Genomic DNA, 16,622 nt, shown 5'->3' with positions numbered 1-16,622 from the left:
GGAACACACCTCTTGTGATCTCTTCCTCTCCACTTGTCTTTGGGTTTTTGTAAGGCCTCCGAGCTGCAATGCGACGGGCGCCGGGCGAGGTCGTGCACGCGGGCGCGGGCGGGCGCGCAGGCACGCTGAACGGCGGAAGTGCGACGAAGTTGCGACGGACTGCGGAAATAATGTGACGAAACAATGCGACGAAACAGAGACACTTAGAAATGGCTAAGTGTTGAACGACAATTATATGGCGACTTGAAGGAGGCTGCGTGAGGGCAAAGCTGACTATACAAGGGCGCTTTATGGGTGTGTGGATTCCAGTTTGGGGGTCGGCCAAGAGGCTAATGCCCACATGAAGGACCACACATAAAACTAGTTAAATAGCATATATATATGGCATGCGTTGGTTCATTTGGAGCACACACTTCGCACTTGGAGAAGTACGCACAAAGGAGGGAGGTAAAGTGCGCAGGTTTAAGAGGTAATGCGCATACCTCATGCGCAGGTCTTAAAGGAGCGTTTGGAATATCTCTCGTAACCGGTTGTGGATTGGGCAAGGTGTGCCCGGGTGAATTTCTAAGGTGCGGTTCTTGGTGTAAGACTTGGCAAGGATTCTTGGTGGCTCGGGTGAGCACCGTCCTTTGTGCAAGAGATGCACAAGATGTTGTAAAGGCAGGTTTGCCTCTCGGTTGTATTATTTGGCTAAGTGTAGACTTGGTTTGGCAAGGAACACTTGTACATTTTAATCTGATATTCTTAATAAAATTGTCGGGCAGACTCACATTACGGGGAGTTGCCCCTCCCCTTTATACTTGTTGCAATTGTTGTTATTCTTGGTATAATTGCATGATGATAATGAATGAGTATGGGCTTCATTAAGTATAAAGGATAATTGCTTTTACTTAGTTGCAAAACACAAGCTAAGTATGTTAATGTGAAAGTAGGCGTAGTCCACGAATGTTAGTATTGGTGAAAAGAACGCATTCGGTGGTGCCGCGCCTTGCTACAAGCGGTTGGTAGACTACCGCAGGTGTAGGGGCGTGACAGTTGGTATCAGAGCAGCTGATTCCGGGTATTGAAGGTTGTAGCTGCTACACACCTTCACCAAAGTGAAGTTGGTATCAGAGCTTGTGTTCGGGTTGATGATGAAGTGTTAATCCCACTGCACTATCGTGACAGGTGGTATCAGAGCTCGGTTGGAGCTAGTGTTAGAGCAAGGTTTGCTCGTGAAGGTTTGAAGTTGATGACAGGTGATATTGAGACTTGAACAAGGTTCAGGTGTTGAAGCATTTTTTCAAGACTCGGTTTGAGCAGGGTTGCTCGTGACAGTGGAAGCAGGTTTAGCAGAGGTGAAGCCTAGTGCTTGGACCAAGCTGAACGATAAGGCATGGCAAGTTTGGGAGAAGGTGGAAGGAAGCTCTTGCTTACCTTGGACAGGTTGAAAAGGTTGAAGGAAGAGAGGCCCCGAATCCGGAAAGAACTTGAAGCCTTGGAAAAGAATGTTGATGGAGAGCTTCTTCAACTTGATTGGACAATGGAGCAAGGTGAAGTTGCAGATTGTGCTATCAAGGAAGAGGAAGCCGTGACAGTTGAAGATGTTGCAGACATGACCATGATGGAGGATGAACTTGAGGATGATCAAGTTGGACCAGGATCGTGCAGTTTGCGGACATGGATGAATGAGGAAGAGCCTCATGATGATGAAGTAAGTATTGATACTTGTGTTTCATTTGGGCATTTGGTGGATGGACCGTATGCAAGGAGAGGCAAAGCCAGTTTGGTTATGCTATGGAGGATCTTGCCATGGATGACTATGATGGAGCCTTGTATGGAGAAGCAAGGATTGTTGATTGTTGCTGGACTTGTTGGGGTTGTTTGTGACCTTATGGTAGAAGGTACAAAGGCCCTTGACAAGGGAGGAACATGATGATCGTTGTGGGTGAATGGGTCATGCTTTAGCCACATGGAGAATTGGCTAAGTGCCCGGCATGACTCATGGACAGGTTGAGGAGGGCACACACTTGTGATGATACTTGGGTGGACTTCTCATGGCCGAGACCAAGATATAGCCTTGGTGGAACCTTCAGGTGGAGGAGCTATGATGGAAGGGACTCATGATGATGATGATATGGTTGGGTGACCGAGTTCACTAAACCGAAGATTGCAGCTTGGATGAGGATGACCGATTGTTGTGGTAGGTCTACATGGTTGGACTACATGGGCAACATAGTTATGGACATCAGGTTGGAGACTTATTACTTATGAGCCTATGGAGAGGTTGTGCACTCTTGTACAACAAGGCCATGGACTTGGATAGATTTGTGAGCTGATTATCGAGCATTTCTACTACATGGAGATGATGGTTGGAGATGACTCATGGAGCTCATGATGACATGAGATTGTTGTGACTTTTAGGAACTTCATACATGGTGGACTTAGAGGATTTGATGCATTGAGGAGCTGAGGTCAAGAGGCTTTCATGCAGTATGGGATGCATACTTTCAAAGTACATGTATGGGCATGGCTTGGAAGAGTGACTTGATGTAGAGAATCGGTATGAGACACTTTGGAGTGATAGAGTTACGATGATGATGATGATGCCTTGACTTGGGCATGGGTTGAGCCGAGACTCAACTACTTTGACACATGGATAGATGAGACAAGTGCATACTTGTTTCTATGGCAGACTTGAGGGATGACACATTGTAGATATGATGGAGATTGCTTCATGGACCTAGATGTGGCACATCGAGAGTCGGTTTGATGAAATGATCTCTTCATATGGAGGAGACACACACACATGATGATGTTGGGATAGATGTGGTTGATTTCATGTAGCACATTGACACCAAACATCATGGACAGCATGTTGCAGATGAGATGGATGGAGTTCCATGGACCTGAGCATGGATTATGGAGATAGATTCTTGATGAGTCAAGGATGTGGCAGGATGTTTTGAGAAACGACTGATGGTGGCATGAGGATGTTCACTCTCATGGTTTGAGCGTGACAGTTGGACTGGCCATCCGACTAGTTCAAACATGGGGACTAGTAGTGTACAGAGATGTGTTGGCATCGTGTTGGAGTATCATGGCAGCAGTTCACATGGGGACACATGATGAAGACAGGAGGTCAGTAATCATGGATCGAGATGACATCTGATGGAGAGCATACCGTGGAGGTGCATACCTTGGTATGGTGAGCTTGGTGGCAGTTGGTCACTAAGTCGAAGCATGATGGAGACGAGGCTCTACATATGTTGCAAGGATGTTTGCTTTGTGTGGAGGAGTCAACATCGTGGATGATGATGATCTTGGTGGATGGCTACCAAGATGATATGTTGTCGAGGATGACAACAATTTCAGGTGGAGAAGGATGTAAGGCCTCCGAGCTGCAGTGCGACGGGCGCCGGGCGAGGTCGTGCACGCGGGCGCGGGCAGGTGCGCAGACGGGCGCGCTGAACGGCGGAAATGCGACGAAGTTGCGACGGACTGCGGAAATAATGTGACGAAACAATGCGACGAAACAGAGACACTTAGAAATGGCTAAGTGTTGAACGACAATTATATGGCGACTTGAAGGAGGCTGCGTGAGGGCAAAGCCGACTGTACAAGGTCGCTTTATGGGTGTGTGGATGTCAGTTTGGGGGTCGGCCAAGAGGCTAACGCCCACATGAAGGACCACACATAAAACTAGTTAAAGAGCATATATATATGGCATGCGTTGGTTCATTTGGAGCACACACTTCGCACTTGGAGAAGTACGCACAAAGGAGGGAGGTAAAGTGCGCAGGTTTAAGAGGTAATGCACATACCTCATGCGCAGGTCTTAAAGGAGAGTTTGGAATATCTCTCGTAACCGGTTGTGGATTGGGCAAGGTGTGCCCGAGTGAATTTCTAAGGTGCGGTTCTTGGTGTAAGACTTGGCAAGGATTCTTGGTGGCTCGGGTGAGCACCGTCCTTTGTGCAAGAGATGCACAAGATGTTGTAAAGGCAGGTTTGCCTCTCAGTTGTATTATTTGGCTAAGTGTAGACTTGGTTTGGCAAGGAACACTTGTACATTGTAATCTGATATTCTTAATAAAATTGTCGGGCAGACTCACATTATGGGGAGTTGCCCCTCCCCTTTATACTTGTTGCAATTGTTGTTATTCTTGGTATAATTGCATGATGATAATGAATGAGTATGGGCTTCATTAAGTATAAAGGATAATTGCTTTTACTTAGTTGCGAAACACAAGCTAAGTATGTTAATGTGAAAGTAGGCGTAGTCCACGAATGTTAGTATTGGTGAAAAGAACGCGTTCGGTGGTGCCGCACCTTGCTACAAGCGGTTGGAAGACTACCGCAGGTGTAGGGGCGTGACAGTTTTGGTGGGAGGAGAGATCTTAAGATGTTACGCTGCCCTAGAGGAAGCCCTAGACCTTAACGTTGTCATGGAGGAGACACAGCTTCTTATACACTACCAAGGAGAGCCCTAATCACAGTCAAGGAGAAGCCCTAGTCGTGGAGGTGAAAAGGTTTTCTAAAGAAACCTTTGCTGCCCTAGATGTTGTCATGGGAAAGAAGGCTCTACGCAGCCCTAAAAAAGATGTCGTAGCTCCTAACGCTGGCATGGAGATGAAGGCCTAACACAGTTATGAGTATAGGCTTCTAACGCTGCCCTAATAAAGCCCTAACGCTACTTAATGAAGAAGCCTCCTAACGTAGTCTTGGACGAGGCTTCTATAAGTACAGCAAGGGTTCTAACGCTGTCATGCCCTAAATGCAGAGACCCTAAGACATTGTTCAAAAGTGACCTAAACTCTGTCCTAGAGGAATCATGGCTGTAGATCAATAAAGGCCTAACGTTGTCATGGTGTTAACCCTATGGAGATGACCTTAACGCAGTCATCAAAAAGGCCTAACGCAGTCATGAATGAAGGCTCTTCGCTGTCATGGAGGACAGCCCTAACACAGAGTAAGGAGGGTCATACACTGGAAATAAGAAGTCTCTTCCGCAGTCAAATAAGGGTTCTATGCAGTGAGAGGAGGACCCCTTCACGCTGTCCTAAAAGAGTACTTTATACACAGCAACGCTATCCTAAACGAGTACTTTATACACAGCAACGAGAACCCTATATACGCTGCCAATGGATGCTCCAAAAGGAGCCCTAGCTGTAGTCTCTCACACAGTTAGACGCAGTCGTAATGTGAGGATATGCCCCAGTCAAGGATGTATATACTCAGCTAGGACAGGCCTTCTATACGCTACTCATACACTGCCCTAAGTCACAGCAAAGGAAGCCTAGCAGCAGCAGTGTTAAAGACTGTTGTTCTAAAGCATGGGTTAGGTACGTTTGGAGCAGCTGTCTCTATATTAGAGGACTGAAGGAAAAGCTGTTTGTTTAGACCTGTTGAAGGAGTCTGCAACTATAGCCTAGCTGCTCTGCTAGGCTGTAAGCCATAGCAAGCAGCGAAGGCTGGTATGCATCAAGTGTAAATGGTTGCAGCATATTGGATGCAGTATGTTGGGTGCACAATAATATAATGACGTGCAGCATAATATAAAGAAGTGCAGCACAGTGATGGGTGTAGCATGATGATGAGGTGCAGCACAGTGATGAGAATAGCTCAGTGATGGGTGCCCGGTGCGGCACAATGATGGGTGCAGCATGGTGATAGAATCACCTTGGAGAATCAGTTGAAGCAGTATGCCTTCACCTGAGTTCAAATCAGCTACCTCATGTATTATCTTCTTAGTGAAGATCTCTGCTCTTATTTTGACAAGTCAAAATGTTGACTTTTGATGTATATGTACTATCTCTATCTCTGCTGAACTATTGAAGAATATAAGAAGAATTGATCAAGGGTTTCCCCACATTGGGGTTTGTCCCTAGCTGGCGCCACATCTTGTGTCCTCTTGTCTTGGCTTGTTTTCTGCGATTTATGTTTATGTTCTATCTGCACTTTACTATCATGTTGATGTGATTGCTAGTCTGAATGTTGTCATTGGGCCTATATGGAAAAATTGAAGTAAATTGCGCTAAGCATAGAACTTACCTAAAATTAACAGCAAGTGACTATGTCCTTCAACCAACTACTAGAAAAGATTTTGCCCTTAATTACCAGAAATAGAATTAAGTGGGATGGGCATGGTTTAAACATTGTGGGCCAAGATGGCAAATTGGCAATGACGAGTTCCCAATAACTATAAAGCATCACAGGTTATGCATTGCTGCAATTCATGCCATTGCCTCAAGATGACTTAGTATTACACATTGGCTAAACACATCAATGTCATTCATTGCTCCATTATCAATCTCTTTAAATTTCATACCATCTACAAAATGTCACTCTTGTTCTTAAATTAACCCTGGCTAAACAAGCTATTAGATTGCCACATATATTTCAAATAAAAAAATAACTTGAAAATGCTGGTAAAGCTTCCAATCATTGAAGCCCTTACAATCACACCAGCAATTTGCATCATCAACAGTAGTAATGACCATCTCCCCCTTGGAAGACCAACAATCTTCTAAGAAATTGATGGCACAACCAATATTAACCACAAAAGCTGAATCAGATTGGCCAAACTATGTAATGCACTTACCACATTGTGAATTCAAATGCTTTGTTCAAAATGAAAACCTCTATACATAAGATCTTGGAATATTTAGAAAACAACAGAACTGCAACATTTTTAACTTCTTGATCGAGCTGATTTTAATACTCTATTAAAAGTAATAACACTAAAGCATGCATCGATCTCTATACTCAAATAGAGATGGAAACTATTTCTTGGTTAAGCGGCATCCTCAGACACAACCCAGTGCAAATGAGAACATGCATTTTCAAAGAGAAAAGTTTAAAAGTCAGTTCATATAATTTACCAGAATGAGATGCAAATAGTTGCTGTAGGGAAAGAATCCGTACCTGCAAATGTTTACCAATGGCTACGAATGGTTGTACATCACCTCGTGTACCAACAATCAGCATTGCTATCTGAAGGGGTGGAACACTTCGCTTATCCCCTTCATCCTCTTCCTCCTCTCCAACCTCTTCTACAGCTGAAGATCCCATCCCAGAACCAAATAGATCTGCTGCATATCTAGCACTACCTTTAACATCAAGTTCCACGGTGCCATCTCCCTTGACCATTGCTATTTTCTTCATAATTTTCATCTGTTGGAAATCAATGTTAGAAAAATGATATAACAGAAGCAACAGCCTAAGTTTTCATCTCACATGTACAAGTACCAAATAACAAAATGGCCATCGTTGGGAAGAGAGAAGGAAGAAATTATTGAATTTTATAATAATGTCCACTAAAGACGAAAATAGGCCAAAGGAACTGGTGACTGCTTCCAGCAATAGTAACCCCGCCAAAAACAAAAGGGTGCAAATGACCCAAAGATGAGATGAAATGAATAAGAAGAACAACAAGAAATGATATGACATGTAAATATGTGTACACATTGGTTCTCTCTTAAGGGGAAAAACCAGCATTGCAAAGATTGCAATATATCGCAATGTCTATAAGCTGGCAATAATATCATCTTAAAACTTGTGATTTTTTTCCACCAAGAAAATATCATGATAATTTTGAAAAAATTGTGAGTGGATGTTAAATATCGCTGACACTGCAGACAGTCCTCTTTATAACTGGAAAATTGACCTTTTTAACTCGTTTTCAAAACAGAGTGAAGGTGTTTCAGAGCAAAGGAGGTATCCACCATTTTTCTTTGAGCAAAGGATCAGAAATAGAATGTTTTCATTACCATCAACATTTTATTATGGAGTGTGAATTTATTCCTTTCAGCAGTTTCTGTATTTGCAGGGCCAGGTACGTGTAACAATTTCAACATGGTTTTTTGTTGAAATTTTTGATAGGTTTTCCAATGTCCATCATTTTTTCCTCTTCTTGCCAACTTTTAGTGGGAGATCTGTTGAAAAGTGTACTAGGTTCGGTCTTCATAATGACATGTGTAATTATGATTTTATGTAATTGATGTAAAGAAGAAAAATAAAATTATTTTTGTAATGCTTGAATCATGGGTTTCATGATCAAGTAATTTTATTTTTAGTTAAGGCTCCCATTGTGAGCCTTTAGGATGAGTCATCATGTCATAAAAGTCTATTAAGTTAATGTCATGTATGGAAGACCCTTCTTGGGCATTATTGAAGTCATTGTAAGAGTCAAAAGACCCTCCAAGACCAAAATCCAAGTGCTACAAACAAGTCAGCTTCATTGAACAGCAAGTCAACCTAAGGACACTTCAAGTCAGCCTCAAAGGATGTGTCAAGAAGCCTATATATATTATTATTATATATATATTAGATAATATAGAGCCATCGACCTCATTTAAAAGACACACACTCAAGCACAAGAGAAGTTTGATCAAGGGATAAAAGGAAGTCTTATAGCCTAGCAAAGGAAGGAGAAGCACAAGCGAAGGAGGAACCGAATTGTTTGGGCCTGTTTTGGATCAAATCTCCCACACGTGCGAAGGGTTAAGTTATCTCCTTACTGCAGTCTAGACCGAGATACTACAGCTGTCCTAGAAGGCCGAAATCAAGCAAGAAAGGATCATTATTGGAAGCCGAATTGAAGAACAAGCAACCCACATCCAAGCAAGGGAAGGAAGGAAGTTTTGTCCATGATCGAATTAATCTAGCGTTTCTGCAGTATGAATTGCAGATCCGAAAATTTCAGAATTGCAGAAGTGAAGTGCAGTGAAAGGGTCGAAGTAGAGTCGAGGAAGAATTGAAGCTGAAGGTGCAAATATCAGAGGCAAGGTTGATTTGGTCTTGGAGGACTCCAAGCCAAGGGTCTAGGTCTTGGTATTCGTCAATTGAAGTCTCTATAAAAAGAAGAATTCGTTGTGGGTTTTCCTCTCAAGTGGGAGAGGTTTTGGCCCTGGCTGATCACCTACATTCTGTGTCTCTTGTCTCTTTATTGTTTATGCATTGATAGTTGTTTGATGAAGAAGAACACAATAATAATCTAAGAAAAGAATAGATCAAAATCTAAAGAAGTAAAAAGCATTCACGAGCAGTTATCATTAATAGAGAAATCACCTAATCTTGATGCCCTAAATTTCTCAACATGGTATCAGAGCTAAGGTGACAAAGTCAAGGAAGGGTATCTTATCAAGGGACACTCAAGGATCAAATCTCGAGAAAGACATAGAAGCAAATCTAAGAAGATCATCTTGGAGTCAAGATCTACAAAGAAGTGTCAAAACCCTAGATCGAAGAAGTCTACACCAACAAAAAGTCTTGGACTCCTCAAGTCATCTCAAGAGACCACAAAGACCCTACTCAAGTTAAAGGACTTATAAATCAAGTTTCTTACTTGAGAAGCAAGATCAAGGACGTTATCATCATCTTCAGAAGTTCTAAGGCAATTTCCTCTCGTTGAAGCAAGGACCTTACCATTGTAGAAGATCATCCAAGAAGTCATCATTGATCTTCATCAACAAAGACATCACCATTAAAGGATCTAAAGTGATCTCCCTCTTTGTAGGGTCAAGGATCATTCTTGAAGAGAACTATCTTCATCAAGGAGAACTTCTCTTTCATCTACATTATCATCAAATTCAAGGAAGCAGCAAGTGCAAGAAACATCTTCAAAAATAAGTATATTTATGTCTGAATCTGTCAAAATGTCTTTTTGCAAGGAAAGCAACAAATTGGTTCGGGCTTCAAACTATCTTGCATGGAAAAAGAGAACAAATCTAAATCTCATTGAAAATGAGGTTATGGATCATGCTAAAGGATCCATCACCAAGCCAGTGAAAGAACATGCTCAAGCACTTGCAAAGTTTATGAAAGGGGAAGTAAGGGCCCAAAGGATTCTCATAGAATCCATCAAGGATCACATCATCCCATATGTATCTAAACTCGACACCTCAAAAGAAATATATGACAAATTGGTAGAGTTATTTTCTGTAAGCACTGCAGGAGAAGTTATCTCTTTAAGGCAAGAGCTCTACACGCTAAGGATATTGAAAGAAGAAGGAATAGCCTCATACTTTATGAGGATATCTGAGATAAGGGATCAACTTCAAGATCTCAAAGAAATAATGTCTAACAAGGAGACGACCACTGTAGTACTAAATGCACTACCAGAAGAGTGGGGTAACTTTACTTCAAGTATTTATGGGAAGAAAGAAGCTACTCCATCCCAGGATCTATGGTCACTATGCAAGATTGAAGAAACAAGACTAAAGACTAAAACTAATGTAGGATCCAGTGAGCCAAATCAAACATATGTTGCTATGGCAAAGAGAAGAGGAAAGTCTGAGAAATTTGATCCTCAGAAAAAGAAGAGGAACATGGGTAAAATTCAATGTTATGGATGTCAAGAATATGGCCATTACAAAAGAGATTGTCCTAAGCTCAAGAAGGACAATAATAAGAGAGGTAGAGAAGAAGTCCAAGCAAAAGAAAGTAAAAGATCTATACTATATTGAGATAGTCTTCCTCGCCTAGTTCTTTTCAAGTTCTTGTTTTCAAGTTTTCTATTGTAAGATATGGTTGTCATGGATCACTAAGGAAAATGATAGGATGCATCATGGCATTAAAAGCAAGAGCTTGTGACATCATCGTAGAGAAGCATGAAAGATAGTTGAAGTCTATGGCAGTCACCCATGGAAGGTTATAACTCTTGGAACCTCATTAGAAACATATGTTGTACTTATGGGAAAAGGAAGAAAAAGTCATCTAGTACAAAGCTCATCATACATCAGTCAAAAGGAAATATTTGTTGGATGAGGATAGTCAAGATCCTCTATTGGAATCTTCGTCGAAAGGTTCACTAATCAAAAGGAAGCAAGGGTTTCATCAAGAATTCCATCTTGTTGGAATTCATGGGATGATCATATGATGGTATGATGACAAAAGAGGTGAAGCGGATCAAGGGATTGAAGTTCTTTCAATCAAGGAAGTTGTTAAAAGGATGTTTGTAACGACAAAAAGTCATATCCGCAACACAAATATTAAAATACTTCGTAGACAAAGACATCCATCGTAGGATAGTAATTGTAAATTGAATATTGTATAAAAGAATTGATGTAGGATGATTACAAATGAGAATGAGGGCCTTGTATATATACACAGGTAAGTACCCTTTCATGAACAGGGATGTCTCTAAGAGATGCCTTTTCATTATTAACTAACTAACCATTAGTTAATTTACTTATTTATTTTTTTAAGGGTGATTCACGGACACCGGGTGGCCGCTACATCCACGAGAAAAATCTAGGCAGATCAACCCAAAGGGATCTACCCGTCGGCCAAAAAATCAAGACCTAACCCCAAGGGCATCGAGGATATTTGACCCTATGACCTCCCTACCGGCGAGGTACTTAGCAACGAGAACTCGACCAACTGAGCTAACCCTTGGGGCTGGTTGATTTACTTATTATTTATTATTATATTTATATTATTATGATTATTATTTATTATCTATTTTTACATAATTTATGTTCATAACATTGCCTTCCCCTTCAAAAAGCTTTGTCCTCAAAGCTTGTTGATGAAAGGACTTGAACTCTTATCTGCTACGAATGTCTTCTCTTCTCGGGACAGTCATCTTTGTTGATACAAGTTGATATGATCCTTGGAGTGATATATAAAATTGTCATATTGAGAACGGATCGGACCATCCTAGATTGATCTTCAGCGGAATCAAATTTGTGATGAATCATTATCATAGCACTAGATTCTACAAACTTTAATATTCCTGGAAACATAAACTTGTCGTTTGTTTTCTATGTGATACTAGCACGTAGATTGATGGGAAAGTTTGCTCATGTGATTCGGATGTCGATACACAGTTCTTTTGGTTGGGCTTCCCCTTATCACGTTAGTGGTTGATTCCTGATTTCCTTCAGGCGCTGTTGTTGTTGAGCTAGCGACTGAATCATCATTTGGAATGTTCGTCGTTTGAATGGCGACCTCTGAGTACGTCTTTACTTCAATAGCATTTGGATTTGCCTGAACTGTGAGATTAGTGGGATCGGTGTTTGTTTCTTCTTCCCCAACTTGGACTACTACATCTATCGATTTTGATGCTTCTTTTGCGACAATTTCTTTGAACCTATTTGTTAACCATTTCTTATCATCCTTAAGTTTTTTAATCAGTTTGAGCAGATTTTGGTTATGATTTTTGAGACATAAGCATTCCTCATTTTCTGAGTCAACTTTATTTTGGGAGTCAAACTTCTCATCTTTTAAACACTTGATTTGATCTAATAATTTTTTGTTAAGGGCTTTTAAACATAAATTTTCCTCTTCTTTCTTTGATAGACTTACGTTGAAAATCTGTCAAAACTTTCATTTTCTTGTTCTAACTTGTGCTTCTTAGTTTTACACTTTCTGACTTGTGCAAGAAGTTTCTACATATGATCTTTTAAACGAGAAGTTCCTTCTTTTTTATTGGATATAGCTTCCTCAAGCTCTTTTTGCTTCTCCGATATTAAGTTTTGATTCCTTTGAAATATTAATTTCGTGGCATGTTTAAAGTCTTCTGATGAGGATGTTATTGATTTTGATTTACTTGTTATGTCTCGAAATGTGACTATCTTCCCCTTATAAGGAAACATCAAAACTTGTTTCTCTAGGCTTAACATAAATGTACCCAAATCCTTAAACCAAGGTTGACCAAGTAAATCTAGTGTCACTTGTAAATCACTAATATTGTACTATTTTTGGTTAAAAACATTTTTCCTTTCACCAATGCTTGGCTCTCAAATTAATAGCTGATTTTCCAAATTAATGTTGATGTAATTTTTATCGTTGTTTGAGTTGATAGCGATATTAAATCGTCCTCCCTTCATCATTTTCGAATTAGACTCTATTACCCCCCCTTTTTTTCCAGTGATTGACTCTATTTGTATTAGTTAATTAATGAATTTTTTTATTATATATAATCAAATTAATAGAGAAGCATACTGACTAGCGTGGAATAGATCGCAAACTCTTCTACGATTCAGAGACGAAGTTGCTGGAACAATGAACTCCTGCACGTTCCCACCCGCACTGTACTTTTGTCACTTGGGATGTGAGTCTCCGAGCAGTAGCAGCTCTAATGGTGTCGTTGCGCCTTCGCTCATAGCAGAGAGGTCCAATGTTCGAGTCCTCCAGCGATCTCTCGGCACACCTGTTTTCATGGGCGCAAAGATCCGCAAGGGGAAGAAAGGTCGCAAAACAGAGTATCGGTGGTCGGAGAAAGTCCGCGGGGATCTCAAATACGGTTATCTGAGCTACTTGTCGAGCTTTAAGCCCAGATCTATCAAGCCTAAGCCCTTCAACCTTCCTCTAGAGAGGCCGTTTGCTGAAACCAAAAAAAAATGTTGAGATCTCAACAGCTTGCTTCAGAAAGGGGTTTGTGGAAACCAGAGAAGGAGCAAATACGAAGGCGACGGAGAGGGTTTTTGCAGGTATCTTTTATGTGATCGTTCAGTCCCGTGATCAAGTTAACATTAACGATCACAGCGTTGGATCTTTCCTCCTACACGCCATCGGCTCTAAAGCCCGAGACAAATTGCCCTACTCGCATCTTATCCATGAACAGAGTTCGACAACGCTGCACCTGCATGGCCATTGTTTGGATCTAGGTTGATCCTTCCCTCTATGGAAGGCAGTATTATCTTCAGATCCATCATCGATCTAACAGATCAGGCATCCAGAAGACCGAGCGGCCCACACCATGACCAGATCTGGAGGCCTGTACACGCCACAACATCTTTCTACTCCGGAACACAGTCCCAAATCGCAGAGAAAGGTAATAGTAATACATGGGCAGCGATGACAAGAGCCTAGAAATTCCTAATACATTTGCCGACCCTACCAGAATATGCACCAGAACTGACAAAACTGAAACTCAAACACCCAAAATGCCTGATAAGCAAGCAGATCGGCGGTGATCTTGTAGGCTGGATCAGGACGAAGCTATGCGCGGAAGCAACGGGGCGATTAGATCTGATAAATCTAGGCACATGGGTAACAGATTCAGCAACACCGCAGGCGGACACACACCCAAAAGAAGAGGATCTGATACAAATCTTCATTAAAACACTAGAAGGCAAGACTTTTTGCTGGAGGATCTAGGAAGGGAGGAAGATCCAGGAGCTAAAAAACAAGATCCAAAACCAACTAGGTATACCAGCATACCGGCAAAATCTGATCTACTCAGGCCATAGCTTACAGGACAATCTTACACTGCAGGATTATGGCATCACCACAGACAACCATAATAATTAATCTGCGATTGAGGGGTGGAAGTGTCGGAACCAGCTCAAAAAGCACAGGCTCCTTCAAGGAAGCAGTTAAAGGCAAGGACAAAGCGCATGACAAAACCGCAACATCAATTGAGCTTCCAGGACCCTACATTGTAGAACAAAAACCTGAGAATCTTACACTCAACATCGCCATGCCTGAGGTAAAAAACTTGTACACAGATCTTTATTCCAAATCAGTCATATGCAGATTCAATGGGTTTTGGCCAAAATCTGATGTTTTACACCAATGGATATATGAGGCCTGGTCTCCAGACTATGAGATATACTTATGCCCCAAAGGTTTTTTTATAGTCAGATTCAGAACAAAACAAGAAAGAGAATACATCCTCAACAAGGGGCCATGGTTCTGGGGCAATGCAGGACTATTTATGACCCCATGGTTCCCGGAATTCGATGCCAACACAATGGTGGTATCAAAGATGCCAGTGTGGGTCAGGTTGCACAACCTCCTATTACATTTTTGGCATCACAATGTATTAATCGCCATAGGGAATGTATTGGGAAAATTCCTAAAGACTGATGAGGACAGAATCTCAAGGGGGATACTCACATTTTCCAGGATATGTGTTGAGGTAGACCTCAGTGAGGGACTACCAGAAAGCATAAACTTGAATTTCAATAATACACAGTGGACACAACCACTAGATTATGAAAACACACCTTTCTGATGTCGTGGATGTTAAAACAGGACACCACACAGTGCATGTCCTAAAGAAAAACAAACTCGCAAATGGAACAAGAAGCAACAGAAACAGCCAAAAGGATGGCAATGTACAGCCCCCTTGGAGGAAGAAGTAGAAAAAGCAGAAACAGCAGCATACAAAGCAGAAACAGAGGATCAAAAGAACCAGAAGAGCACACTAGAGGAGGAAGACTCCAGCAACCAAACATAGCACAAAATATCTCAGCTAACAGGAATGGAAATAATAGGCATCAAGCAAACTCATGGATCAGAAGGATCCAATTCTGACAAAGACACTCTCACTGAAAATCAGCTTTCCATTGTAACGGCCACTCCCAACACTGGAGGTTGGCATAAGGTGGAAAAAAAGAAAGGGAGAAAAGAACAGTAGTCAATTTTTTATTTTTTATTTTTTTACTTTTTGTCTGTCTAGCATCCTGTGAAAACAGGTACAGGCCATATGCATATGCTTTTTAGCATCTACAAAATGTAATTTTGTCATTATGAATAAAATTACGACTTTTTCCAAGGGAAAAAAAAATAATCAAATTAATAGAATTAATTAATTATGATTATATATATATATATATATATATATATATATATATATATATATATATATATATATATATATATATATATATATATATATTGTGACTTTATTTACAGACTCACTCACCAACATAGCACTTATAAATTATATATCTGAATCGAAGGTTTGAAACAACACCACTGTTGACCGTGGATTAGATTTTTTTGTTCCGCATGAAGACAAAGACGGGAATCAGGAGATGTGTGCGAGTTTGGCAGCGTCAAGGCAGCGTGATGCAGGTGTCCGAACCAATGGGAGTTCTACTACGGAGATACGATGTCGGCACCAAGCAGCTGCTCTGGTTGGGAGGGGTGTTGGCGGGTAAGGAGATTGATGGCGGAAAGGGCAGCGGTCTGTTGGCGTTGGTAGAGGATCAACAATGGAAGATGCAAAGAAGACCCACTGAGCGAAGGTGGAAGAGGTGGGTTGCAATGGCGATAATTCAAATGAATTAGTTGGTCGGTTCCTTCAGTTATGCGGCTAGTACCAACTTCCACTGCGGTTTTGTTGTTGTCAGATGATGGTAGTCGCAGCCCTTTATATATATATATATATATATATATATATATTTCAAATAATAATTTTCTTTATATTTTGTTTTTTATATAATTTATAATATATGTTTTATTTTAACTTCTTCTCCTTTCTTTCTTTCTCTTTTTTTTTTGTGAATAATTCCCTTTTTTAATTTATTTTTTTTAATTAAACAAAAAAACAAAAAAAATCAATGGCCAAAGGCCTGACGGCGAATCTGGTGGAATGCAGAATCTCCAACTATGTAGCGAACGCTTGAATTGTAACGACAAAAAGGTTGACGAAGTTGATGGCCAAAGGCCAGATCAGACATGGCTTTGATACCAATGTAACGACCAAAAGTCGTATACGCAGCAAAAATATTAAAATACTTCGTAGACAAAGACATCCATCGTAGGATAGTAATTGTAAATTGTATATTATATAAAAGAATTGATGTAGGATGATTACAAATGAGAATGAGGGCCCTGTATATCTAGACAGGTAAATACCCTTTCACGAACAGGCATGTCTCTAAGAAATGCCTTTTCATTATTAA

The 16,622-nt window shown here is 40.9% G+C and overlaps 1 protein-coding gene across 2 annotated transcripts in view; it reads right to left on the bottom strand.

The window, feature by feature from the left end:
- Positions 1-16,622, bottom strand: part of LOC149180593 (sterol 3-beta-glucosyltransferase UGT80A2-like) — a 394,856-nt gene that overhangs the window by 266,482 nt on the left and 111,752 nt on the right. For both annotated transcript variants that reach the window (XM_089416191.1, XM_089416190.1), the window contains exon 5: positions 6,904-7,152. In XM_089416191.1, coding sequence (XP_089272317.1) covers positions 6,904-7,152 — 249 coding nt within the window. The remainder of the gene's footprint in view (positions 1-6,903; positions 7,153-16,622) is intronic.

Source organism: Pinus tabuliformis, chromosome 3_2 (assembly GCF_031772625.1).
Source record: "Pinus tabuliformis cultivar Carrire ecotype Pingquan chromosome 3_2, CPIR1, whole genome shotgun sequence".
NCBI classification, from domain to species: Eukaryota; Viridiplantae; Streptophyta; class Pinopsida; order Pinales; family Pinaceae; genus Pinus; species Pinus tabuliformis.
This window is presented reverse-complemented; position numbering and strand designations above follow the sequence as displayed.